The sequence below is a fragment of the Lithobates pipiens genome, unplaced genomic scaffold (genome assembly GCF_037356315.1).
Source record: "Lithobates pipiens isolate NorthernLeopardFrog02 unplaced genomic scaffold, aLitPip1_a1.2 Scaffold_11, whole genome shotgun sequence".
Classification (NCBI taxonomy): domain Eukaryota; kingdom Metazoa; phylum Chordata; class Amphibia; order Anura; family Ranidae; genus Lithobates; species Lithobates pipiens.
The window spans coordinates 20,732,758-20,760,087 of NW_027507696.1; the positions used below are offsets into that span (position 1 = coordinate 20,732,758).

Sequence of the window (27,330 nt, forward strand, 5' to 3'; positions counted from 1 at the left end):
GTCAGCTTTGGCAAATTCCTTGCATCTCTCCCCTAGTTTTCGTTAACTACATTCTCCATTTAAATTGTCCACCTCTCTCGGACACTAAAGGGCAGTGTGGACAGGATTTTACTTACATTTAAAGGATAATTTCACCCATATTTAGGGTGTAATGTTTAACATGCACCAACAGTCTCCCCCCCACCCAATGCTTTATAATAATGCTTTCCAGACTCGTTCAGTAAATAATAACAAATGTACATTTTTTTTTCTGCAGAATTATGTGCATTTATTATTGTTTCCCAAAAGGCAAACTTAAAGCGTTTGTTATCCCAGCACTTCATATTCCTGATATGTGCCTGCTGTACCATGTACTTGTATGAGAATATCTCCTGTTCTCTTTCTATTGCTTCCTTTATGTGAAATCCCTGGTGTTCCTGCCAGTCCCTCTGCTATCCCATTAACCACTTCCGGACTGCCCACCATGGATTTAAGTCGCTACTTTGATGTTAAATACCGCTGTTATGGCAGCAGATAGCTAGAATAACCCCGTTATTTTCTTCAATGGTGGGCGGTCCGCTTTAAGATAAAAGTAGTTTTCGCAGCGTATTCGCCGCAAGATCACTTTCATCGGCGGTGGGAGAGGTGCCCACCCCCCTCCCACCACGTGTCATAGTTTCCGCTGCTTATCGGATCTGTCGTTAGCAGTGGAGACAATCTGATCCTTTCCCCTGATAGGCCGGAAGTCGAGTGAGGGAATGATGGTCCCCACACTGAAAAAAAAAAAAAAAAGGGTGGTAATTTTTTTCAATGAAAACAAAATTGTCCATTTAAGGCCAGCAGGATAAACAAGTATTTTTCTGTAAAAAAAAGTCCAAAATGCAGCGCTTCAAATTATCGTTAATCATATGACAGTTCTGTCATTGAAGAGATAGGGAATATGAAGAACCCTTCACCAGCTTCAGCGTGTATGAAAAAGCACACCACAACCAAGTGAATACAATCTGCTTACCAGAGAGTAATGGTAAAAAGGCATGTAATCATGAATTACAGAGGATCGAGGTGGCACAATCTAAATACTGCAAATCAATTACAGGGAATCCATAGCCCAGACTACATATAGCCACCAGCTCATCAAACTCCAAAATAGGGATGGATATGATATAAGCTCACCAATGAGAAGTTACCCAAATGGAAAGAAAAAAGGCAGCAATAGTGAAGCCCGTAAGATAAAAAAAACAATAATTTATTGTTGTCCACTTACAGGTAGCAGAAAAATACAGGCTTCATGATGTATAGTAGAAAATCTGCAGCTCACAGCGTGCTTGCATCGGCCAGCCTGACGTATTTCATCCCATAGGATATCATCAGAGGCCTCTGATGAAGGGTCCTTCATATTCCCCATCTCTTCAATGACAGAACTGTTATATGATTAACGATAATTTGAAGCTCTGCATTTTGGACTTTTTATATATCTTTTGTTTGATGATCAACAAACTGTGCTGGCTGCTTCAAATATTTTTTGATAGCACAGATACCCATCCACCTTTTTTACAAGTATTTTTCTGTACTTGCAGGAAAGTTACTTAGCCTGTAAGGAGTCACCACATCTAAGAACTGGTATGCTGCAATATATTATATTTTTTGTTCTTGGTTCACATATATTTTCTGATTTTCCACTCTACTTCATCTACTCCCCCTGTATCTAGAAGCATTTATTAAATTACAATTTAAAATATTTATCACATCATGTTAAAAAATGTTTTTATAAAAATACTAAAGGATTAAAAATTACGTGTTTTTGAACACAGAAAATTCTATGGAGCCGATCCCTCAAAAAGGGGAAAGATACAGAATCACATCACAGAAAAGTCCATAAACTATGACAAATTCCTTGTGTGTGTATATGCATCATTTGCATTCCTAGCAGATTATGCGCAGCAGTATCATTATACATGCAAGTTGTAGCCTCAGCTCTCACCAAGATTCTCCACGAAGTTCTCAAGTGCAAAATAAGCCTTGGTGAGGTGAGATGTATGAGAAGGATCCACACGGGACAAATACTCCAGGAGCAACGGGAGTACAGAATCTGCATAGCTACTGATATCCGGCTACAAAAGAGAGGGAAGAGACTATATGAAGTCGTGAAAACAGCTAGAAAATAGAAAGTATATGAGAATGATTAACATAAGTCAGGAAAAGAACAACCACTAGATGAAGATTATAAGACACGGTTTCTTCATCTAACTACTGCAGCATGTAAAGCAACTCATTGCCTTGACAGAAGCCTTCATGGTGCAATTGGCTGACTAAAGCATACAAGTTCAAGAAGTGCTCAGCAGCCACCTTGAAAGTCCTTAGCCTAAGCCCTTGTACACACGGTTGGACATTCTGACAACCAAATCCGTTGGATTTCGTCCAAAACTGTTGCATACACACGGTCGGACAAAGTTGTCGGAAAATCCGATTGTACATAACGTGATGGCGTTATTTCGTTACGACGGGACTACGTTCAGGCTAGTAGCCAATAGCTTTGGTCTAGGAATTTGATCTGAGCATGCATGGCACTTTGTCCGTCGGAGTAAGCTACACCTGATCGGAGTATGTCCGATCGGAGCATTTTGTTGGAAAATTTTACGGACAAGTTGGAAAACTTGGTCCGTCGGATACTCCGACTGAAACAGTCCGATGGAGACCACACACAGTCAAAACGGTCCGATAGGACACATTCCGTCTGAATCTCCGACCATGTGTACAAGGGCTAAGAGCAGCTGGATTGTGCCTGCACATTTGACGACCCATGCAAATGTCAAGGTACTAGTCTGCAATTCTACTATGAAAGTGTGAAACATAGCAATAGAATGTGGAAATGGATAATCTGAAATGGAACAAAAATATCTCTCTTACTTGCGATAGTCACATGTATATCAGCAGAAACTAAAGCTGAATTCCATTATCTTCAATCTAGTACAGTAGTACAACTGATATTTGACATTTTGATATTTGCATAACTCCTCCCAAGAGCCAGCCCACTGTTTGTATCAGAGCTGAGGGAAGAATTTAAGAGAGCTACCGAGTGCTGCGATTTTTTTTTAAGGTAGCCACATACCTAGTACATAGCTCAACCCCATCCTCTAGGTTCTCATTGGGTGTCCTCGCAATAGGAGGAGTCCAGTGGGAGAACCGAATCGCCCTGAGCTCCAGAACATTGATTAGAAGTTGAACTTCCTTGAATGATTAAGTACCCTTTGTGTTCAGAACTGCTAACAGCCTGAGAGACTAGCATCTATTATGAGAAATTTCCAAAGGGCTTCCCTAATTCGGCCTTTGGGTTGGAAATCAACCACACTGAGTAGAGTCTGACCTTGGAAGTCAGATGCATACGGCAATCCAAGGACAGAATCAGTTTGTCCCACATGACTATAATGCTAAATTGAAATGATCTGAGGCAAAACTGGGCATATGGCATTGCCTCAAAGGAGACCCCCAAGAGACCCAAGACCCTCATGCAAACATGAGTTTCCCTGACGGACCAGTGGGATGGCCTTGACACTCTCCTTTTAAGAGGATTTTAAACAGCGGCTGTATATACTTTTTCAGTGCACTGTATAATCAGTATTAATCTCCACATATGATACTGTTTATGTCTAGTCTATGTATTTCTGTATATGTTATCTTAAAATACGATTGTCTGCAACTTTTGAATTGTAGTCATTTTTGTATGGCACTACTGAGGAAGAAAGTGGCTTTGAAACACGTTGGGTGCTCTACCTTCTTAGTAATATGTGATCCCAGTACTACTGTATTGGTATGTGGTTACCTTGTTAGCTCTATGTCCAGTACACTATTTTGAGCCGCACTGGTTTTTAGTGCTTTTGTATTAATAAAATTTAAAGTGTTTGTAAGCGATCACCTTGAAAAACAACCCATTCAGTTTAAAATAGAAATAAAAGGCAAAATACTTTTGTATAGATCTAAAAAAATAAATACCTTTTTTTCCCTCTTTTTTATAAGTGATCACATACCTCTTTTCTCAGCTGCAGAAGAGCTCAGGAGGAGAAGCAGCATCACAATGAGTTTCCCAAGGAATGGCTGTGCAGCAGGGGCATGTCAAGACAACTCTGATCATTGGAGGAGAGCACACTCAGTTCCCAGCACAGCTAGAGAACTAATCAGGGTGTGCACTCCTGCTTAGTGAGACCTCCACAGAAAAAAGTAGGCTTCTCATAGCAGAGGGAAGAGGTCTATCACTTAGGGACACTATCAGAAAACTAAAGCTAGCTGGGACATAAAACACTTTACCTGTAGATGTTCAGAAAACTGTCCCAAGGCATATAGGGCTGCATTCCTGACAACATGGCTATCATCTGAGATGGCCTGGCAAACCAATTGCAGCATAGACTGGAGGTGCCTACAAAAGAAATGTATTTTTAAAATCGCGTACAAATAAAATGAACGTAAAGTCCCTTTTACCAGCATAAGAGTCTGTGTTCCCAATCCAGAGGCAAATATATCCTACAGAAAAACTAGTTTGATCCATTTCATGGTATACTGTAAAGCGGGGGTCAGCAACCGTAGATCGTGGCCTGGGCTTGCTGACCAGCCATTCCAGAGCATCAGAGTGCAATGCAGAGGGACTACTTGTAAAGTTGGAGCTGTAGTAGGGAGCAAGAACTGCAGATGCTCCTCTGTAGTGCTGGCTCCTGTACCATGTGGAGTAATACCAACTGCACTCCACTTCTTATCCCAGCTAGCGGTCTCCAGAGCGGTGCCAACAGCAGGAAAGAAGATCTTCAGGTCAGTGTGAAGTAATACACTGGGCATAATAGTACAGAGCTGCTTTCACACTGATATGCTGCCGTTTACCCACAACGCTGGTGCAACGCAGTGTACCTGCGACTTTCCAGGGTTAGCTGCGCTTAGCCATAGACTTATATTATATTCTGTGGGTTTGGTAGACCAATTTGCAGTCAAAGGACCAAGCCCCTTTTTGCGATTCGGCACTGCATCGCTTTAACTGACAATTGCGTGGTCATGCGACGTTTTCCCACAAATACAGCTTTCTTTTGGTGGTATTTGATCACCTCTGCGGTTTTTATTTTTTGCGCTATAAACAAAAATAGATTGACAATTTTGTAAAAAATTCAATATTTTTTACTTTTTGCTATAACCTGCTTTAACCCCACCTGCTTTAACCCCTTGGACCCCGCAGAAGCATGCAAGTGCAGGGCACTTGCAGAGTGGCCCCATTTACTTGAATGGGTCCCGATTGGCAGGTGGTAGCATCCACCAAAAGCAACAGGTTTAATTGCTGAACTGCTGTGGCATATGTACACCTTTGGCTGCTGCCTCAAAAAGGAGGTAGGGATTGGCGTTGGTAAAAGCAGAAGTCAGCCGCAGGGTTTTACCACCTCCACTTTATGTATGAACGAACATTAAGGTCCCGCTGCTGAACGCAAATAAGTGTTCACAAGTGCAGCAGCCACTGAAAAGCATTTTGAGTGTGTTTGACAGGTGGTCCTGTCGGGTCAGGTCCTCACCACCTAATATAGACCCATGATTGCCTGACACAGTAGTATGGCAATTAGAGGTTTAAATCAGGTGTGGAGGCAGCAAAACTGTGCCCAGTGATCTTTGATCTCTCCCATGCCGTTCAGGTGGATCACCTCTTTAAGGTTGCCTACCCCTGCTGTAAAGAAAATAATTAACCCTGTACCTCACAAATAGACATCTTTATTCATACTTAGGAGTCCGTGCATGATTGGTAGAGGTCGACCGATATGGGTTTTTCTCTGGCCGATGCCGATATTTAGAAATCATGGCAGCCGATAGCCGATATATGATGCCGATTTTTTTGGGCCGATATGTTAGGCCGATTTTTTATTTTTTTTTATTCCCCTTGATCTCATAAAATCGAACACACCTTTCCCACTGGGGCATTTTTCAGGCGCTTTTGGGCTAAAAATAGCGCCTGTAAAGTGCCTGCAAAATGGCTCCCCTACAGTCTGTGTGAAAGACAGAGTGCTTTCACACTGAGGCGATGCGCTGGCAGGATCTTAAAATAAAGTCCTGCAAGCAGCACGTTTAGAGTGGTGTATACCGCTCCTCCACCACTCCTGCCCATTGATATGAATGGGCACCACTGCCGAAGCGCATTTAACCTCTTCCTTGGCCACTAGCTGGGTTTTATGTGCCCCACTAGCAGCCAAATAGCACCGCTAAAATGATGGTAAAGAGCCGCTAAAACTTGCAGCGTTTTACCATCAACGCCCACCCGCTCCAGTGTGAAAGCGGCCTTCATAAGTGATACAGAAAATTTCTTACATTTAAACATTTATTAACCACTTGCTTACTGGGCACTTAAACACCCTTCCTGACCAGACCAATTTTCAGCTTTCGGTGCTCTCACACTTTGAATGACAATTACTCAGTCATGCAACACTGTACCCAAATGAATTTTGTGTCCTTTTTTTCCCACAAATAGAGCTTTCTTTTGGTGGTATTTGATCACCTCTGGGGTTTTTATTTTTTGCGCTATAAATGAAAAAAGACCGAAAATTTAGAAAAAAAAACGCATATTTCTTTGTTTCTGTGACAGAATTATGCAAATTATTAATTTTTCTTCATAAATTTTGGCCACAATTTATACTGCTACATATCTTTGGTAAAAATAACCCAAATTAGTGGATATTATTTGGTCTTTGTGAAAGTTAGAGAGTCTACAAGCTGTGGTGCGAATCGCACAAAATTGATCACATCTGATGTACTGGTGGACTATCTCGCTTCTTGTGACCCGAACAAGTCAGGAAAGTATAAATACCCCCCAAATGACCCCTTTTTGGAAAGTAGACATTCCAAGGTATTTATTAAGAGGCATGGTGAGCTTTTTGATGTTGTCATTTTTTTCCCACAATTCTTTGCAAAATGAAGATTTTTCATTTTTTTTTATTTTTCTCCACAAAATTGTCATTGTAATAGGTTTTTTCTCTCCCGTGGCATGTGTATACCACAAATGACACCCCCAAAAAAATTCTGCTACTCCTCCTGAGTATTACAATACCACATGTGTGTGACTTTTTCACAGCCTGGCCACATAGAGAGGCCCAACATGCAGGGAGCGCCATCACGTGTTCTAGGAGCATAAATTACACATCTAACTTGTTGACTACTTATTAAACTTTTGAAATACCAGGACAATGACACGTGACACTGATGACAGATGGCACTGATACGTGGCAATGATGACACTTATACGTGGCACTGATGACACGTGGCACTGATGACAGATGGCACTAATATGTGGCACTGATGACAGATGACACTAATACGTGGCACTGATGACACGTGGCACTAATACGTGGCACTGATGACACGTGGCACTAATACGTGGCACCGATGACAGATGGCACTAATACGTGGCACCGATGACGCGTGACACTGATGACAGATGGCACTGATAAGTGGCATTGATGACACGTGACACTGACAACAGATGGCACGTGACACTGACAGGTGGCACTGATGACAAATGGCACTGATACGTGGCACTGATGACCGATGGCACTAATACGTGGCACTAATGACACGTGGCACTGACAGATGCCACTTATACGTGGCACTGATGACAGATGGCACTGGGGACAAATGGCACTGACAACAGGTGGCACTGGGGACAGATAGCACTGGGGGCAGGTGGCACTGGGGTGGGGTGGATGGCACTGGGGCAGGATGGCACTGGGGCAGTATGGCACTGGGGCAGGATGGCACTTTTTTTTTACACTTTTTTTTTTTTTTCTCTGTGCACTGACGGCTGCTGCAGCCGTTCATCTCTCCCCTCTCACACGCTGTCTGTGTGAGGAGGGAGAGCGGCGCTGAGAGATGATCTCATATGTTTACATATGAGATCATCTCCCATTGGACACGCCGATCACGCTGTAAACGGCCGCTGTGATTGACCGTTTACAGCGATCTGTGTTTGCCTGTCCCGGGGGACACGGCGAACACAGAACTTCCGCGATGCGCGCCCGCGGCGGCGCGCATTGCGGAAGTAAACAATAGGACGTCCAGGGACGGCCAATTGCACGAAAGCGCCTGCTCTAAGGCCGTAAATCGGCTATAGGGCGGGCGCGAGGTGGTTAAACAAAAAAAACCTCCAATCAGTTTACTTGTATGTATGATTTAGATTTAAAAAAAAAACCTATATATTAAATAAAAATAGGTAGTCAAAACTTTTGGACGAAAAAAAAATGGGCTAACTTTACTGTTTTTAAACTTTTTTTTTTTAAATAGTGTATTTTTTCCCCAAAAAAATGCATTTGAAAGACCTCTGTGCAAATACCGTGTGACATAAAATGTTGCAACAACCGCTATTTTATTCCCTAGGATCTCTGCTAAAAAATATATATATATAATTTTTGGGGGGTCTAAGTGATTTTCTGGCAGAAAATACAGGATTTTTACTTGTAAGCAACAAGTGTCAGAAAAGATTTAGTCTTTAAATGGTTAAACTGAGAACTTCTACACACAGATGATTTCATTAATTCAAGTGTAAACATTGTATGGTTTTGCTCTTTTCTTGGCAGACTGCCCAGAGAGGAGGAAAGTCGTTTCTATGACGACTCAGGCAACTTACACTGACTTCTATTACAGAAGTCATTTCAAAGTCCCACATCGGCTTTTTATCAGCACAATCGGCCGATGCCGATTAATTAAAAAACGGCAAATATCAGTCGATATATCGGTCGACCTCTAATGATCGGTCAAATATTTGCTTACTAACAACTTCACGGCTAACCACTCCTTTATGAAAATTTCCATTCTAGTCTAACGACAAAGCCCCTTAATAGCCAACAGAACACGCTCCTTTGGCAAAGAGCTCAGCCATAGTCAGGTATTGTACCAAAGTGAAACTAGTTTCAGAGTGGCACACCAATGACTTTTTTTTTTTTTTTGTCTAGAAAAGGGAATTGCAGACACCTTATGTTGTCCGCTTCCAGACTTTTAGCTTGAAACATTTTTAAAATGGTTGACTGCTGCATCTTAATCTGTGAAAGTATCTTTTTTTTTTGCTTAGCTTATCTTCTTTTGAAAATACTTGATGCCTTGCTTGTTGTGTCAATCTAAAAGCTTTCATGATTCTGGAATCAACGATTCAAACAAGAACAACTTTCCCTGGCTTCACTAGCTACTTTGCTAAACTAGTGACAAAGTATTGAGGCCAGGAAACTGGACAAAGACCCATAACCACAGCTTCCATTCTCTCGTTAAAGGTTTCCCTTAAGTCCTACAAACAACCATTTATTCAGACTTCAATTTAAACATTTAATTTATGTTTGGGTGCCACTATAACAGCCCCAGGCTACTCTTCAGTCCCACAATGTTGCATTGTTTGGGTGACACTGATTTCAGGCGTCCATCGATCATGCAGCACTAGAAAAATAAGTCCCGTTTACTGAAGGCATGCCTTTTTTATATTGGTCAGTATTTTGAAACAAACATAACAGGACATATTGTCATAATTCACAAGTCAGGGCAAATGTGGAAAAAATTCTTTTTATAAATAGGATACAGGAACACCAGTTCATGGACATTGCTGCATTCTAGGTTTTTGTTTAAAAGATTCCATAATAGGAATGTTATTCAGAATATCCACAGTCAGCATACATACTTGTTTCGAATGTGATCCGCACAGCCCTCACTGAGAACAGCAAGGCACATTAGACCAGCTTTTCGCTCATAGGGATTTTTGCTAAGGAGACACGGCTCCATGAGTGGACTCTAGAAGAAAAAAAAAATGTATTTAAAACAATGGAGGCAAAGTCTAGTTAGGCTTGTAAAGAATCAATCATAAAATGTGAAATTATTATAACTTCCCAACACAGTGCCTTGAAAGTATTCATACCCCTTGACATTTTTCACATTTTGTCATGTTACAAACAAAATCGCAAATTAAGAATTTATGTGACAGACCAACACATGTGGCGCATAATTGTGAAGTGGAAAGAAAATGATAAATGTTTTTCAAAATATTTTACAAATATCTGAAAAAGTGTGGCGCACATTTGTATTCAGCCCCTTTTACTCCGATACCCCCAACTAAAATCTAGTGGAACCAATTGTCTTCAGAAGTTCCAACAATTAGCTACAGTTTCAGTGACTAAAAAACAGCAGCTAGCGCATACATGGCAGAGGTACAAATAACACAGACAGATGAATAAAAGTTATTACTAGCAAATGCTTGTTTATTTACCAGTTGAGAAAACAATTTCTCGGGAGGCAGATGAAGGGCCAGGATATCAATGACCTATAAAACAGCAGCATTCAAATTAAAACTTTTATTAAAAAAACAATACCACCACACATTAAAAGACTGTATTTCACATATATCTCCACTGACCTGGACTGCATAGTGTTTGGGTAACTGCACCTCAGCCTGATCTTCCAATAACTCATCTTCATCTTCCTGGTCTTCAGGGTCTAACTGCCCAGGAGGAGGCTCAGCACACATGATGGGGAAAACTGCATTGAGAATCTGAGGCAGCAACTTCTGCTTCAAGATGGACTAAGGAAAGATAAAGTACAAGTCACTGTATCAAATCCCCTGCTTAACAATAGAAGAAAGGTAAAGGAGGGTACAAAGACTATGACTACACATAAATGGTGGTTTAATGCCTGAAATATATTGTCTCGTACAGGGATCCTCTCTCCTTATCAAGACTAAAGTCAGGTAAATAAAAAAAATTTGCTTGTGAATATTTTATATTTTCAGACAACTTTATTTTTTTGGATGGGGGAAAAAAACCAGAATCTGTTTACAGTGCACAATAGCTAAAGATGAATCCTGAATGTTAGGAGCAGCGACAAATTCCTTATTAGAAAACTCCATTCTAGGTTTCAATAAGAGAAAGCATAACGGAAAAAAAAGTGACTGTGTGCCGTCTTCCTGTGGAAAGGGGTATACTACTGAAAGTAGCCAGATCTCCATCAGGAAACCAGTAAGTGTTTACTGATGGTGTGGTGAGACTAGGTATGTGAGCTACACTGTTTAAGAGAAGACAACCCTATTTATTAGTGAAGATACAACATACAAAACCTTATACAGCAAAACCAATTAATAAATGGTGCAACATACATGCAAGTGCAGTGAATAACTAACTACGAGCCAATTATGTACAAAATTCCTCAGGGAATCAAGGAAGGTAGGACAAAGCTATAAGTGGCGTCTGCTGTGCTCAGCTACTATCTGTTTTTTTTTTATATCCATTCGATTGAGAACCTAAGAGTATGAGCTGCACAATCATATGGCTAATCAAATTGGGTGTACAAACCGACAGGAATGGGAATGCACAGAACACCTGTGCATACCCATGCAGACAAAAACATCCCTACAGTAGGCCCCTGTGGACAATACCTTATAGCGGAAACCCACCTTTTAACAGTTTCCTAAAGGAAGGATCATTGTTCAATAAATACCAAATATACCATTGTTGTTTTCAGCGGTTTTAATTTACATTGTGCCTACTAGCACAGGTAGCGTATACTACATTCGAGGCATGCCTCTGGTGATAACTGTCACAGCTGCCAATGTGTTTATGTCAGTTTAAAAAAAAAAAAAAAAAAACTTTCAAGCCCTCAAATAGCTGTTAGTAATCATGTGTGGCACCATTGCAACTACATATCTAAATAGAGGGCAAGATGTGCATGGGTGCATCTGCAGCCTCCCATCAACGAGACTCCTCCAGCCATACGCCACTCACACTTCAGTGCTGACAGGACACTAGCCCTATCACTTCTGTAGCCTTGTACTGAGGTCACTTTCTTGCTCACCCTCGTTTTGCTCCAGACATCTACTTCATTGCCAGGACTTGTGTAGCGCACCTTGTGGGTCCCCATCTTGCAAATTAGGTTCCGTTTGTGAGGATTGGTGGGCATCCCAGGCCTTAGCCAGTATGGAACACTCCTCTCCGAGACATATGCACCAAGAGCTAATGCCAAGCCTGGTTGATATGTTCTACGGTTATGTCCTACACAAATGACCCCAGGGTATATTGGGAGCCAGAAATGTTATACTTTGTTTTCCTCACCTCTATCAGGGTGGTGCAATACATTTTATGTTGCTTTTCCAACACATTTTGTTCTTGTTCCTCTTTTTCCTCCCTTTCTCTCCCTCCTATTTTTATCCCTCTTATGCATGCGAGTGCCTATGACCTCCTGTAACTGGTCATTGATTGGGGGATCTGGATGCCAGTGGCTTCTTAGTACAGGGGTCCATCTGCCTCCACTGGAGACGAACCACAATATACTCTTTCCCTGTCAGTTGTTTATTGCTGTATGCACTGGCTATGTACAGTTCTGTTATGGATTTATTTTCTTTGCCACTGAAGCTGCCTGTGAATGGCACAGATAATCTAATATTGCTTTATTCACCTTGATATAGGTTTGATCCTGGGTGTGTTGCAGCAGTCCCTCCAGGTTGGAGTGAGTTACTATCCCTCAATAGGAACACTGGGCAGATGTGAAGGTTTTAATAGGATACCTTTTCCATCTGCTGAGGCCCGGCAGAATATAATCTTTGGGGGGCAGGGGGCGAAGTGGGGTATTAGCAAGGTCTTCTTACAGAGGGTACAGGGAAGAGGGTCCTTCTCCTTGCAATATGATTCAAACATTGGGGTTGATTTATTCAAATTGGTGCACTCTGAATATGGTGCAGCTGTGCATAGTAGCCAATCAGCACCTAACTTCAGCTTGTTCAATTAGGCTTTGGCAATAAAACCTGGAAGCTAATTGGTTTCTATGCAGAAGTGCACTACATTTTGCACTTTCCAGCTTTCATAAATAAACCCCTCTGTCTGCCGACGTCAAAAACCTCACCAAGATCTATATTAGGTGGGCATGCACAGAAATACACAGCTACTGGTCATGCATTTGCCTTATCTATGACTCCATCACTGACTCACACCCCCATATCCCTCTCTGTAGCCCTCTTAAAACTAATAATAATAATAATAATAATAATAATAAATTTTATTTATAATGCACTTTCCATCAAAAGACCTCAAAGTGCTACATAATTACAATAAAAACAAACAAACCGCTTAATTTACAAAACATTTGCTAAAAAGAAAAGTCTTCAACCCCTTTTTAAAATTTTCAGTAGACTGAGAAACCCTCAAACTATCAGGCAAAGCATTCCACAGACGTGGGGCAGCAGCACAAAAAGCCCTATCTCCCATGGTTTTCAACCTAGTTTTTGGAACCTCTAAACAATTCAAATTAGTTGAGCGAAGGGAACGCGGTAGATTTTGCAATCTAAGAAGTTCCTTAAGATAAGGTGGAGCTTGTCCATGTATGCATTGATGCACAAGAAGAGAGACCTTATACTCAATCCTTGTAGAGACCGGCAGCCAATGAAGAGATTTTAAAATTGGAGTGATATACTCATGCTTCCGCACTCTCATTAGGATCCTCGCTGCAGAGTTTTGAACGTATTGCAACCTCTGCATGCTCTTTCTCGGAATCCCAATGAGAAGTGCGTTGCAATAATCCAGCCTGGAGGAGACAAAGGCATGAATCAATCTTTCAGCATCGGAAAAAGAAAGGATAGGACGAAGTTTAGAGATATTACGAAGGTGGTAGAAAGAAGTCTTGCATACTTGATTTATATGAGCTTCAAAAGTGAGTTGGGAATCCATTTTTACACCAAGATTAGTGACAACAGACGAAACTGGAATTTTAGAGCCTGAAAAGGCAATACTTGTTATCAGCGATGATTTAATCTGGTGAGATGTTCCAATCATAATAAACTCAGTTTTGGAGCTATTTAGTTGCAAGAAATGTTGTTCCATCCACTCCTTTATCTCCTCCAGACAGGCGGTAAGGACTGATAGGGGTGACTGTACTGAAGGAGTTTCAGCTGCAGCTTTTACATAAAGCTGTGTATCATCAGCATAACAATGGAAAGAAATATTATAACGATTTATAATATGGCCCAAGGGAGTAAGATATAGAATAAATAAAATCGGGCCAAGCACTGACCCTTGGGGAACTCCGCAGGTAACCATATGCGGTTTAGATTTAAAATGACCCAATGTAGTTTGTTCAATCCTATCTGTAAGATATGACTCGAACCAACTGAAGGCTAAATTTTTTAGTCCAACATTATCACGAAGACTATCTAAAAGAATGCCATGATCGACAGTGTCGAACGCAGCTGACAAATCCAACATAATAAGTAAAGACGGAGAACCGGCATCAGATGACATAAGAAGATCATTTGTAACCCGAACAAGAGCGGTCTCCGTACTATGAGCAAAACGAAAGCCTGATTGAAATTTTTCAAAAAGGCTGTTATGCTTGAGATGATCCTGAAGATGACTTGCAACTGCTTTCTCAAGTACCTTAGATAAAAAGGGAAGATTAGAAATAGGCCTATAATTAGAAAGGACTTCCGGATCAAAAGTGGATTTTTTAAGCAGTGGTCTAATAACAGCACTTTTTAAAATGGAAGGAACATGGCCAGTTCGAAAAGAGTAATTAACAACAGCAGTAATCAATGGACTTAAAACTAAAACATACGTTTTTACCAGTGGAGTTGGAAAAGGATCCAAGGAACAGGTTGTGGGCTTCATTCGCTTAACAATACCCTGTACCTCTTCCAATGACACCTCTGGTAAATGATCCATTTGTCGGGGCACAAAACAGTTTAAATGGACAGTTTGAGCCAAAGGACCAGACAGAGAGGAACGGATATGATCAATCTTGGATCTAAAAAAATCCATAAATTCATTACACCGCTCTTCCGAAATAGCAGTAGTCGATGGCGAATTTGGCTTAAGCAATTGATTTATAGTTGAAAAGAGCTGCTTAGAATTTCCTGAACTATTTTGTATAACTTTAGAATAGAACTGCGACCTAGCCTCCTTAAGGGACTGTGCATATAGATGTTGATGCTCCCGGTAAATTTGTTTATGGACAGTGAGGCCAGAGGCTCGAAAACGCCGTTCAAGAACCCGTCCCACTGCCTTCATCTTACGAAGCTCATCTGTATACCACGGGGCTGAGTGAGTAAAAGTAACAGCTCTCGTTTTAAGTGGGGCATAAAAGTCCAACAGACTGCTAAGCTGGCTATTATAATAAGCCACCGCATCATCAACAGAGCAAAATTGTGTAGATAGATGCTGAAAATCCATTGCCAAAAGTTCAGGATTTATATTTTTTAAGTTTCTAAAACAAATGTCCCGCTTGGGCTTATAACAACTGGATGATGATATCAAATCCATTGAAATAGCCATATGGTCTGACACACCTAGGTCATACACCTGCAAATTAGTCAAAGGAGCAAAATTCGTAATGACCAGATCCAAGGTATGCCCCCTAGTATGTGTGGGGACATCAACGAGTTGTTTTAAATTAAAACAATCCAGCAGCTGAAGAAATTCCGCTGCGGGATGGCACGAAGGGGTATCAACATGAATATTTAAATCTCCTAAAATAATAACATTTACATTTGATATACAAAAGGTTGTTAAAAGATTTGACAACTCAGCAGTAAATGATGAGCTAATTTTCGGTGGCCTATAAACAAGAATGAACAACACAGGGAAAGGAATTTTACATTTAAAAGCAAGACATTCAAATGACACTAAATCTGGTACTAATTGCAAAGATAGCTCCAAATGGCTGCGGTAGATAACTAGCAGGCCCCCACCTCGCCCTGTGCTACGGGCTATTTGAAGATAACTATACCCTTTAGGACAGCTCTCGTTTAAAGAAGAAAAAATATTTGGCTGATGCCAAGTCTCTGTAACGAACATAAAATCCAAACATTTATCCAGAATATGATCATGAATAAAACACGATTTGTTTGTGATACAGTGGTGTGAAAAAGTGTTTGCCCCCTTCCTCATTTCCTGTTCCTTTGCATGTTTATCACACTTAAGTGTTTCGGAACATCAAACCAATTTAAACAATAGTCAAGGACAACACAAGTAAACACAAAATGCAATTTGTAAATGAAGGTGTTTATTATTAAAGGTGAAAAAAAATCCAAACCATCATGGCCCTGTGTGAAAAAGTGATTGCCCCCTAAACCTAATAACTGGTTGGGCCACCCTTAGCAGCAACAACTGCAACCAAGCGTTTGCGATAACGTGCAATGAGGCTTTTACAGCGTCCTGGAGGAATTTTGGCCCACTCATCTTTGCAGAATTGTCCTAATTCAGTTACATTAGAGGGTTTTCGAGCATGAACGGCCTTTTTAAGGTCATACCACAACATCTCAATAGGATTCAGGTCAGGACTTTGGCTAGGCCACTCCAAAGTCTTCATTTTGTTTTTCTTCAGCCATTCGGTGGTGGACTTGCTGGTGTGTTTAGGATCATTGTCCTGCTGCAGAACCCAAGTTCGTTTCAGCTTGAGTACACGAACAGATGGTCGGACATTCTCCTTCAGGATCTCTTGGTAGACAGCAGAATTCATAGTTCCTTTTATCACGGCAAGTCTTCCAGGTCCTGAAGCAGCAAAACAGCCCCAGACCATCACACTACCACCACCATATTTTACTGTTGGTATAATGTTCTTTTTATGAAATGCAGTGTTCCTTCTACGCCAGATATACTTGGACACACACCTTCCAAAGAGTTTCACTTTTGTCTCATCGGTCCACAGAATGTTGTCCCAAAAGTCTTGGGGATCATCAAGATGTGTTGTGGAGAAATTGAGACGAGCTTTGATGTTCTTTTTGCTCAGCAGTGGTTTTCTCCTTGGAACTCTGCCATGCAGGCCATTTTTGCCCAGTCTTTTCCTGATGGTGGAGGCATGAACGCTGAACTTAACTGAGGCAAGTGAGGCCTGCAGTTCCTTGAACGTTGTTGTGGGGTCTTTTGTGACCTCTTGGATGAGTCGTCGCTGCGCTCTTGGGGTAATTTTGGGCGGCCGGCCACTCCTGGGAAGGTTCACCACTGTTCCATGTCTTCGCCATTTGTGGATAATGGCTCTCACTGTGGTTCGCTGGATTCCCAAAGCTTTGGAAATGGCTTTATAACCCTTTCCAGACTGATAGATCTCAATTACTTTCTTTCTCAATTGTTCCTGAATTTCTTTGGGTCTCGGCATGATGTGTAGCTTTGAAGGATCTTCTGGTGGACCTTACTGTGTCAAGCAGCTCCTATTTAAGTGATGCCTTGATTGTGAACAGGTGTGGCAATAATCAGGCCTGGGTGTGGCTAGAGAAATTGAACTCAGGTGTGGACAACCACAGTTATAGTATGTTTTAACAAGGGGGGCAATCACTTTTTCACACAGGGCCATGATGGTTTGGATTTTTTTTCACCTTTAATAATAAACACCTTCATTTACAAATTGCATTTTGTGTTTACTTGTGTTGTCCTTGACTATTGTTTAAATTGGTTTGATGTTCCGAAACACTTAAGTGTGACAAACATGCAAAGGAACAGGAAATGAGGAAGGGGGCAAACACTTTTTCACACCACTGTAGATTGTGCATTTAAAAGTTCAATTTTGCTACTTGAAAACGCAACACATCTTCGCACCGGTCGCAACAGACTAAAATCCACCCCACGTTTCTCCTTCAACTCAGCAAGCGATGTTGCCATAGAAATGTTTAAACCACATAACTGATGATCACCAGCGCGCCGCTGACGCATGCGTGAAGTAACAGTTCGTATTGCTGACCAAAGAGTCGGGATGGTATGATTAGTCTGTGAACAAACAAACTTTCGCCGAGAGCTTCTATGGATATAACGTGGGCGGCGGAGTAGTCCCAGCTGTTTAATCACCGCAATACATGGTGGAGCCAAAAAACTGGTATAATTCATCAGCTGTTTAACTGAATAACTCAGACGTAATAATGGTACCAATGGCAGCATTTTAAAAGCACAAAATAAATATCCGTAGCACTAAAGTGCAATGCACGAAATGTCTATGAAGAAATACAAATAAAATACAATCAGGGTTATATTAATCTATACCCTGGATAGCTACCACATAGTGCAGGAGTTCATTTTAGGCCAAATACACTGTAGTCCTTCCAGAATTGCACTGTTCCCAGTTTATGTGAAAAATTGCAAAATACAGTAAGGAAAATGCAGAATTAAAAAAATATAATCCAAGTCCCCGCACCTGCTTACCAGCTTCCAAGTTCAAACAAGAGCAACAAAACTGTGTAGCCTAAGGGAGAGGACCTGCTCAGCCATTCAAACACTCTGCTACTCAGTTTCTCTGCCAGTGATAGTATTCAGCTGTTCCTCGTCACTCCATTTTCCTTCCACATCTCCAGATAGCTGATTTCAGCCGCTCGGCTGTTTGAATAATCGGCCGCTCGGCTCTTTGAATACTCGGCCGTTCGGCTGCCCGCCTGATCAATGGCTCTGGAATCGACTGGCCGGCCGCTCAGCTGGCAACAGATGTCATAGGGCTCCTCCTTCCTCGTCCTCCCCTCGTCCCCTCCTCGTCTCCAGCCCGACACAGGACACACAAGTGGAACACACAAGCGCTGGCTGGAACCCGCCCACCAAAGCGGAGAAACAACAGGGAGCGGAGAAGCAGCGAACAAGCAACAGGCCACGCCAGCGTCCTCTCCTTCCCTCTCCTTCCAGGTTCCAGGTTCCATCTTGTCAGCCAAAACATAGCTACTACGCTTCTTCCTAACAGTAAGCAGAAATGTAATAGCCAGGCATTGGAAGTCAGTGGGCTCCCCCACGATTGCAGAATAAGGATGAGCTCTGGCATGTTCGAACACCCCACGTGCAGAGCCCACCAGGGAGTCGGCATTGCGCTGCGCTAATCACAGGCAGTGAGACATTATCTCGATGCACGGCTGCAGAGATCGGGAAATGTCTCACTGCCTGTGATTAGCACATCGGTCGACTCCCTGGCAGGCTCTACATGTGAGGCGTGCGAACACACCGGAGCTCATCCTTATTGCAGAATGAAGGGGAGAAGGGGGTGTGTTGCGCTTCCTTAGATACCAAGAAAGAGATAAACTCATGTGATAAATAGAAACTATCAGTTCTCCAAAAAATTTGAATAAAAAAGTGCAATAGTGCTTAGTATGTGATACTTAAAACTTATAAATTGCATTCAAATAAACATCTAATATATATTCCAGTGTCTAAAAAATAGGCAAAAGATGTGTCTACGGCTATACAGTGCAGTAATTATTATTGCAATGTGTATATAGAAAAAAGGTGAAACGTCTAAAATAAAACTGCAAACAAATATATACCAATAAATCAATGTGATAAATAATCTAAAAAAGATTCTATGAATACTTTGAATGTGCAAAAAACAGAGAAAAACGATAATATATTCCTTGATAAAAAAGGAAACCGAGTAGCAGTAAAATAGCAGCAAAAGAATTGTGAATCTCGATAAAGTGTCCCATACACAGTCCAATCGTGCAACTCTAAGGCCGCGTACACACGGGCGGACTTGTTCGCCCAACTTTGTTCGTCAAACAGTTTGACAAACAGTCCGCTCAAAATTAGCATGAGCGGACTTGACCACACACGACGAACGAACAGTCCGCTGAAAACTTGCGCGATGACGTGAACGGCACGTACGACGGGACGAGAGATTCGAAGTCCTATACACTGCAATGCAACCTTCGGCGTGTAAATCCTTTCTGAGCATGCGCGGAACTTAGTTTGACGAACAAGCCTACACATGAGCGGACAGTCTTACGGAAATTCCGAAAAACTTTGTTTGTCAGACTGTCCGCTGAAACTGTCCGCTGAAGCCCACACACGAGCGGACTGTCCGCTGAAACACTGTTCAGCGGACAAAGGTGTGATTTCACAACCAAACATAAAGTGCAATGTGCCAAGGAAGTTTTCCTCCAAATGGTATCCCGTGTCAGTGCTGGTATTCCTAAAAAATTACCTCACAGCTGTAAGGTATACAGCAAGACAACAGATTTGCAGAGGGAATTCCGGGGGGTCAACTAGGCTGTGACTGGGACCTCTGACAGTGCCGCTCTTCCTTGCAGTTTTGGCCGACAGGCAATGCTCAAAATAACAAGTGAGAGATATCCTCCATGGTGTAGTAATTTTAAAACGAACGATTTATTTGTAAAAATAAAACTACTCACAAACAGGAGCGAATAAGCAGGCAAACACAGCTAAACAGATCGGTGGATGGTACGAACGTCACTTCCGATTTCCTACGCGTTACGTCACGAATGGACTTCAACTGGGAAGGTTGAAGTCCATTCGTGACGTAACGCGTAGGAAATCGGAAGTGACGTTCGTACCATCCACCGATCTGTTTAGCTGTGTTTGCCTGCTTATTCGCTCCTGTTTGTGAGTAGTTTTATTTTTACAAATAAATCGTTCGTTTTAAAATTACTACACCATGGAGGATATCTCTCACTTTTTATTTTGAGCATTGCCTGTCGGCCAAAACTGCAAGGAAGAGCGGCACTGTCAGAGGTCCCAGTCACAGCCTAGTTGCCCCCCCGGAATTCCCTCTGCAAATCTGTTGTCTTGCTGTATACCTTACAGCTGTGAGGTAATTATTTAGGAATACCAGCACTGACGCGGGATACCATTTGGAGGAAAACTTCCTTGGCACATTGCACTTTATGTTTGGTTGTGAAATCACACCTTAGAGTTGCACGATTGGACTGTGTATGGGACACTTTATCGAGATTCACAATTCTTTTGCTGCTATTTTACTGCTACTCGGTTTCCTTTTTTATCAAGGAATATATTATCATTTTTCTCTGTTTTTTGCACATTCAAAGTATTCATAGAATCTTTTTTAGATTATTTATCACATTGATTTATTGGTATATATTTGTTTGCAGTTTTATTTTAGACGTTTCACCTTTTTTCTATATACACATTGCAATAATAATTACTGCACTGTATAGCCGTAGACACATCTTTTGCCTATTTTTTAGACACTGGAATATATATTAGATGTTTATTTGAATGCAATTTATAAGTTTTAAGTATCACATACTAAGCACTATTGCACTTTTTTATTCACATTTTTTGGAGAACTGATAGTTTCTATTTATCACATGAGTTTATCTCTTTCTTGGTATCTAAGGAAGCGCAACACACCCCCTTCTCCCCTTTTTTCTATTTTTATTGAGAGTTCACTCAAAAAAAAAAAAAGTGTCTGCTGCTCCGATTAGGACATACTTTCTACTTCTTTTCCAAAATTATTCTTCTTGCCATAGAGCGCAGGAGCCTCTCTACATACACCTTATTGCAGAATGGCTCGCTGAACTCGCTTGTATACAGCAACGGAAAGAGCTGTTGACACAGTACTATGACAAATACTCGGCACATAGATAAGCTAGAGTCTAGATATTAATTTCAGTCTCTTCTCGGATCCAAACCAAACCATGTTCTCCTGATTCAAGAACCCATCAAAACGGAGTTTAAGCTTGGCATCTCTGAAAGTTAACCACCCACCCCCCCCCCCCCCCCCCCTCCCAACCCACCTTCTTTTTCTTCCTTCTCGCTTTTACTTACCCCTATCAAACCCATTCTTTAGTCTATTTAACTTCCCCTCTGACCTACAAGCGGTCCCCGGGTTACAAACAAGATAGGGACTGTAGGCTTGTTCTTAAGTTTAATCTGTTTGTAAGTTGGAACAGGTACATTTTGTAAGTGTAGCTCCAACCAAAAAATCTATTTTTAAGCTTTTTGGATAGCATAGGGAAGGGTTATCACCCCTGTAACATTTGTTTTGCTGTCTGTGCCCCTGTTCAGAAGATTTCACCTCACTTTCTGTCCCAATGACAATTGGATTTTGAAAAGTTTGGGTTATTAGGGAAACAAGGATTGGTGATAAAGTATCAGTGGAGACACCTTTTTCCCATATTAACTCTTACAGGAGAGAATTTACAGGAGAGCATTTCCCTTCCTAGGGGTAGATTTCCTCTCACTTCCTGTTGTCTCCCTCCGTTTGTAAGTAGGAGTCGTTTGTAAGTAGGAGTCGTTTGTAAGTAGGGGACGGCCTGTATAAACATACACTCAGCTATTTAGCTACAAGGGTGATACCCTCATCTTATAGAATGAGCCATTACATCGGCTATCCTTAGCACTCCAAGACTCGAATGAAGACCCCTGCGACACACCCTACAAAAATCTAGGACTGCAGTATCTACTATGACCACCTGCTATGGGCTTCAGATAAAAAAATGTCACATATGCTCTTATTTAAATACTAGCTGAAGATGTTCCGGCTTTACGTTGTCCTATTTCAACATGGAAGGATTTTGTCCCCTTCTGGTGTTCAAACCAGAAAAGTTATCTGGAACTGAAACAATGTAGTCTTTTCTATGTTTTCTACTCCTGCAAAAATGAATAAAACTTTATTCTTTAAACAGAAGGTAAGAGGATACTGTCATCACCTGCAATAGATAGGTGGGTTTAGTTCCACTTTAACTAACTTCCCTTTATGAAGACCTTCCATTGCTAGGTATACCGTATGTCATGTCATACGGTATACCTAGTAATACAAGCTATTAAAACATTACATTTCACCCTTCCGACCTCGGGGAGGTTTGCCAGACCCCTTACAACCTTCGAGGAATTCTGCTCAGACACGGGGGCAATGCCCCACACACTCTCGGCCAACTACGACTTATTAATTACCCCGGCAGGACCTCATGTTTTGAACTGCATATAAAATGGGAAAGGGACCTAGGTAAAACTTTCAGTACAACACAGCAACAACACATTCTTGGGTTTATATATAAATCTTCTATTTGCGCGAAAACACAAGAGACCAACTTTAAGAGCCTGACCAGGTGGTAGAAAACACCAGTGAAATTGAAGAAAATTTTTCCAGACACTTCTGATCAGTGCTGGAGATGCAAGGAAGGCAAGGGCACCAATCTTACACATTTTTTGGTCCTGCCCCAAACTGCAACACTTTTGGACGGAAGTCCAACGCACCATCCAAAAACTCACGGAACGCGAAATACCGTATGACCCAGCATACTTCCTCTTACACGCCACTAATATTGCAGGGAATATATACAAAAAGTCTATTATCCGGCACCTTCTGGATGCTGCTAAAGCCTGCATCCCTCTTAGGTGGAAATCTCCACAACCCCGACAGTAGGGATGTGGATCTGAAAAGTAAAAGGAAATAAGTAGGTTAGAAGACCTAGTACTAACTGCCGACACAGCAGGAGCGATCCTCCAAGACCTGGTCGCCATGGAAGGTCTTTATCTTTTCAGACGAAGGAAGAACCCTCCTTGACAGCAACCCGAGTGATTGAAAGTCACCCTACTAACTAAATGACTAACCACTGACCCCTTTGCTACGGAGCAACAAGATGCCCGTTTGATTTGTCCCCTCGTGTAAAGGGCTCACACGGGATTATCCTCCAGATACCCACCCCCCACCCCCTCTTCTCTGACTTCTCCTTCCCCTTCCTCTTTTCCTGTATATATCTTCTAACTATCCTTTCTCTCTATCCATGTTTCTTGGCCCTATGGACCCAAATTAACAGAATCTAAACGTTGCTAGTATATCAACTGAAAAGGGACAGGGACCGGTTGGGGACCCACTAAAGGGCAACAAACTGCCACCAATAGTTTTACTGCCCTATGCACACTCAGTACCAAGAAGTTGCTTTTTAGCACCTAGCACATAAAATTATGAGATGTCTCAGTTTAGAAAAATGTTATGTTGCCCTTTGGATGTAAGAAAATGTTCTCATATCTAATGTATATATGCAATGTGTTGTAATATAACACGCTGCGATTGCCCAGATGTCTGTCTTTGACTGTGTTCCTTGAATAAATAAAATAATTGTAAAAAAAAAAAATATTAAATTTCTATAAATCATACAACTTACCTTGCTTTTGAGCTTAATGAGGAAGCGGATGCAGTAAAGTGCCTTTACACGGAGGTCATCAGAGAGAGACTTGTTCACAGCGATCTGTAAAAACAAAAATAAAGCTTATGCTTACACAAAGCTTTCTTTTCTCTTTATGTGAATTCTTTGCTAGAATAAAAAAAAAATTAAAAATGTTTTTAGCAGTTTTAACTTTCGTTTGCCACAGCTACCGAGCACCAAGTGTTCTAAGATAAGTCTGGAGTACCCTATATCAGTGGTTCTCAACCCTGTCCTCAAGTACCCCCAACTGGCCATGTTTTTGGAATTTCTCTTAGATGAAATAGCTATCCTAATTACCAAGCCATTGACTCTGATTTAAAGCACCTGTGCAAGATAAAGAAAAACCTGTAAACGTGGCCTGTTGGGGGTACTTGAGAACCACTGCCCTATATGTTCAAAATCTCCAACCCCTTAGAGTGATTCTAATGGTGTGATTTTACATTTTCTCATCTGTGTATTTCCTTTATGTTTTTATCAGACAACTTGATCGGGAATAAACAAGGCTGCAAACTGTTGGTTGAAGTGGTTTACGAGGGTCTGGATTTTATGGAGCCGATCAAATCCAGGTTCACCCCGACAGAGTTCATTGTCATTAAAATGCACGAACCGCAAGATCTGCTAGTATTGTGTCCTGGTCATGGAAGCAGAGAACAGGCTCTACAGGCCTGTCTTCGTCTTCTTGGTGGCTGCGGGATACTACTTGTGCAAGCCACCGCACCAGCTTGAACTGCACTTGTGGTACTCGCCATGTCACCAAGTGTGACTGCAGTGCTGGTTTGTCTACGACCAGGATGTACTAGGCCGCTGGTGCTTGCCAGTTCACTAGATGGATGAGCGGCAGTAGTACTAGTCTCTGCATATGAGAGCAATGCGGTTCTTGCACCTCAACAGAAGAATGCGGTCGGGTACGTCTGACCTTAGCAGGGACTACTACTCTGTCATCAGAGCTATCTGTCAGGGTGCTACTGCTCTCTACGGGTTTGTATACTGAGCCTGAATCTGACAGTGGAGCTTCCCCATCGCTCTCATCTGTCATGCTCAGCAATGTTTAGGCCTCTTCACTAGTGTATCTCTGTTTGGACATTTTGGCCTCTAAATTTATAGGTACAGCTAATGTGACTGACAGGCAAAAGAGCACCTGGTTGTCAGAGCCTGCTCCAATTGCTACCAAAAAAAATATTTGCTAGCGTCTGCAGGGATCAGCCGTGACTCTGCGAAGCCTGCAGTTATGTGTGTTGCGTTTTGTGACAGTGATCCATTGATACTGCACTTGGGCAGAGGGGCTAAACGCAGGTGCTAGCAGGTACCTGGGCTGATCCCGCTAACTCCTCGTATTTGGGAACAATAAACTACTGAGGGCGCTAATATAGTTCTGATCAGATCAAAGATATTGATTCGTTTAGACACTATACTAGTAACGGAGCTATCTAGTGTGTGTGTGTGTGTGTGTGTGTGTGTGTGTGTGTGTGTGTGTGTGTGTGTGTGTGTGTGTGTGTGTGTGTGTGTGTGTTGCCTGCACTAACCTGACCCTGCCTGGTGTCAGCCGCCGGGTGATCAGGGGGTTAAACCTTTATTAGGTAATATACGGTGGGTACCCTGACTCTATAAAAAACTAACTAGTGTCACCTGTGACACTAATACAGAGATCACTGGTGACAGGGGGTGAAAGGGTTAACTAGGGGGGTAAAAACTTTATTAGGTAATATATGGGGGTACCCGGACGCTATAAAAGACTGACGTTGAAACTAACCAACTAACTAGCACCTGTGACACAACTACGGCGATCAAAAAATAGATCTGTACACTATACTAGTGACAATGGCGACAGGGGGTGAAAGGGTTAACTGGGGGTGATCAAGGGGTTAATGGGGGGTACCCTAAACCTACCTGGGCCTACTACTAATTGCCCTAACACTATTTAGTGTTACAAGTACAGTGATCAGTGAAAAAAATGAAAACTGCACTGGGTGACACAGTAACAGGGAGTGAAGGGGTTAACTGGGGGGGCTCGATCAGGGGGTGACAAGCGTGCCGGTACTGGTGTCGGTGTCAGTGTCAGTGTAGTGTAGTGTATTGTTGGTGCAACCTCATAGTTAGATGTCCTCTCTCCTCTCACTTCCTCTGCCTGTGTTTACATTTCACTGGCAGAGGAGGCTCTTCATTCGCCAGAAATGATCAGCAGGTCCAGGCCAGAAATCATTGGCCTGGACCTGTAACCTGATCAGTTCTGTAAGAAATCCGAACGCCGTGGGTACTGAGGAGGCACGCGCCCCCTACTCGTACAGCGATTCACGCAGTGCTGCCAACCTGCCGCAGTAAACATGCGTGAGCTGGTCAGCAAGTGGTTAAAAATATCTCAACAGGATTGAACTGATAAAATAAGGATGCTGCAAGGAAAGGGTACAACATGAATTGACTGGTAAAAATGTTATAAATACAAAAAAAAAGTTCAGTGAAATACCTCAAGACAGAAGTGAATGACCTCTGCTAAGTAGTGAACAATAACAGACACTTCGCTTTCCATCAATTCATCAAAGACCTCCATTGCTTCACAAGCCTGAACCTGGGAAAGAAACATTGAAAAAACATGTCTCAATATTACTAATCGGCCACAAAGAATATTACACAATGTCTCTCTTAGTAGTATATAAACACCTCTCACATGCATTGGGACTTTAAATGTGATATATGGAGGGAGAGGGAGAGAGAGATAGAGAGATGCAATAAAGTATGTGAACCCTTTTGGAATGATATGGATTCCTGCGCAAATTGGTCACAAATTGTGATCTGATCTTCATCTGAGTCACAGTAGACAATCACAGTCTGCTTAAACTAATAACACACAAAGAATTGAATGTTACCATGTTTTTATTGAACACACCATGTAAACATTCACAGTGCAGGTGGGAAAAGTATGTGAACCCCTAGGCTAATGAAATCTCCAAGAACTAATTGGAATGAGGTGTCAGCCAACTGGAGTCCAATCAATGAAATGAGATTGGAGGTGTTGGTTACAGTTGCCATGCGCTATAAAAAAAAAACAAAAAAAAAAAAAAACAATCAACACACACCAGTTCTGGGTTTGCTTTTCACAAGAAGCATTGCCCGGTGTGAATGATGCCTCGCACAAAAGATCTCTCAGAAGACCTACGATTAAGAATTGTTGACTTGCATAAAGCTGGAATGGGTTAAAAAGTATCTCCAAAAGCCTTTCTGTTCATCAGTCCACAGTAAGGCCCCTTTCACACATGCGGACAGTATGTCCGTATTTCATCCATCCGTTTGCGGATGAAATATGGACATACATGCATCCCTATGGGATAGCGAGTGTCTGTGGATGAACATCCGCAGACACCCGATATCGTCCGCCTCCGCTATTGTCCGATTCTGCAGACGGAGGAAAATCCTATTTTTCTATCCGTCTGCAGAACGGATCGGATGAACACGGACAGACGGTCCGTGCT

At 41.9% G+C, this 27,330-nt stretch overlaps 1 protein-coding gene across 3 annotated transcripts in view; it reads right to left on the minus strand.

Annotated features, from left to right (window-relative positions):
- Positions 1-27,330, minus strand: part of IPO4 (importin 4) — a 195,537-nt gene that overhangs the window by 116,131 nt on the left and 52,076 nt on the right. For all 3 annotated transcript variants that reach the window (XR_013270375.1, XM_077469604.1, XM_077469615.1), the window contains exons 8-14: positions 26,328-26,429; positions 23,825-23,908; positions 10,376-10,540; positions 10,229-10,282; positions 9,647-9,756; positions 4,282-4,390; positions 1,961-2,090 (exon numbers count right to left, since the gene is read on the minus strand). Coding sequence is in view for 2 of the 3 variants with exons in the window: in XM_077469604.1 (XP_077325730.1) it covers positions 1,961-2,090; positions 4,282-4,390; positions 9,647-9,756; positions 10,229-10,282; positions 10,376-10,540; positions 23,825-23,908; positions 26,328-26,429 (754 nt within the window). In the remaining variant the exon portion in view is untranslated. The remainder of the gene's footprint in view (positions 1-1,960; positions 2,091-4,281; positions 4,391-9,646; positions 9,757-10,228; positions 10,283-10,375; positions 10,541-23,824; positions 23,909-26,327; positions 26,430-27,330) is intronic.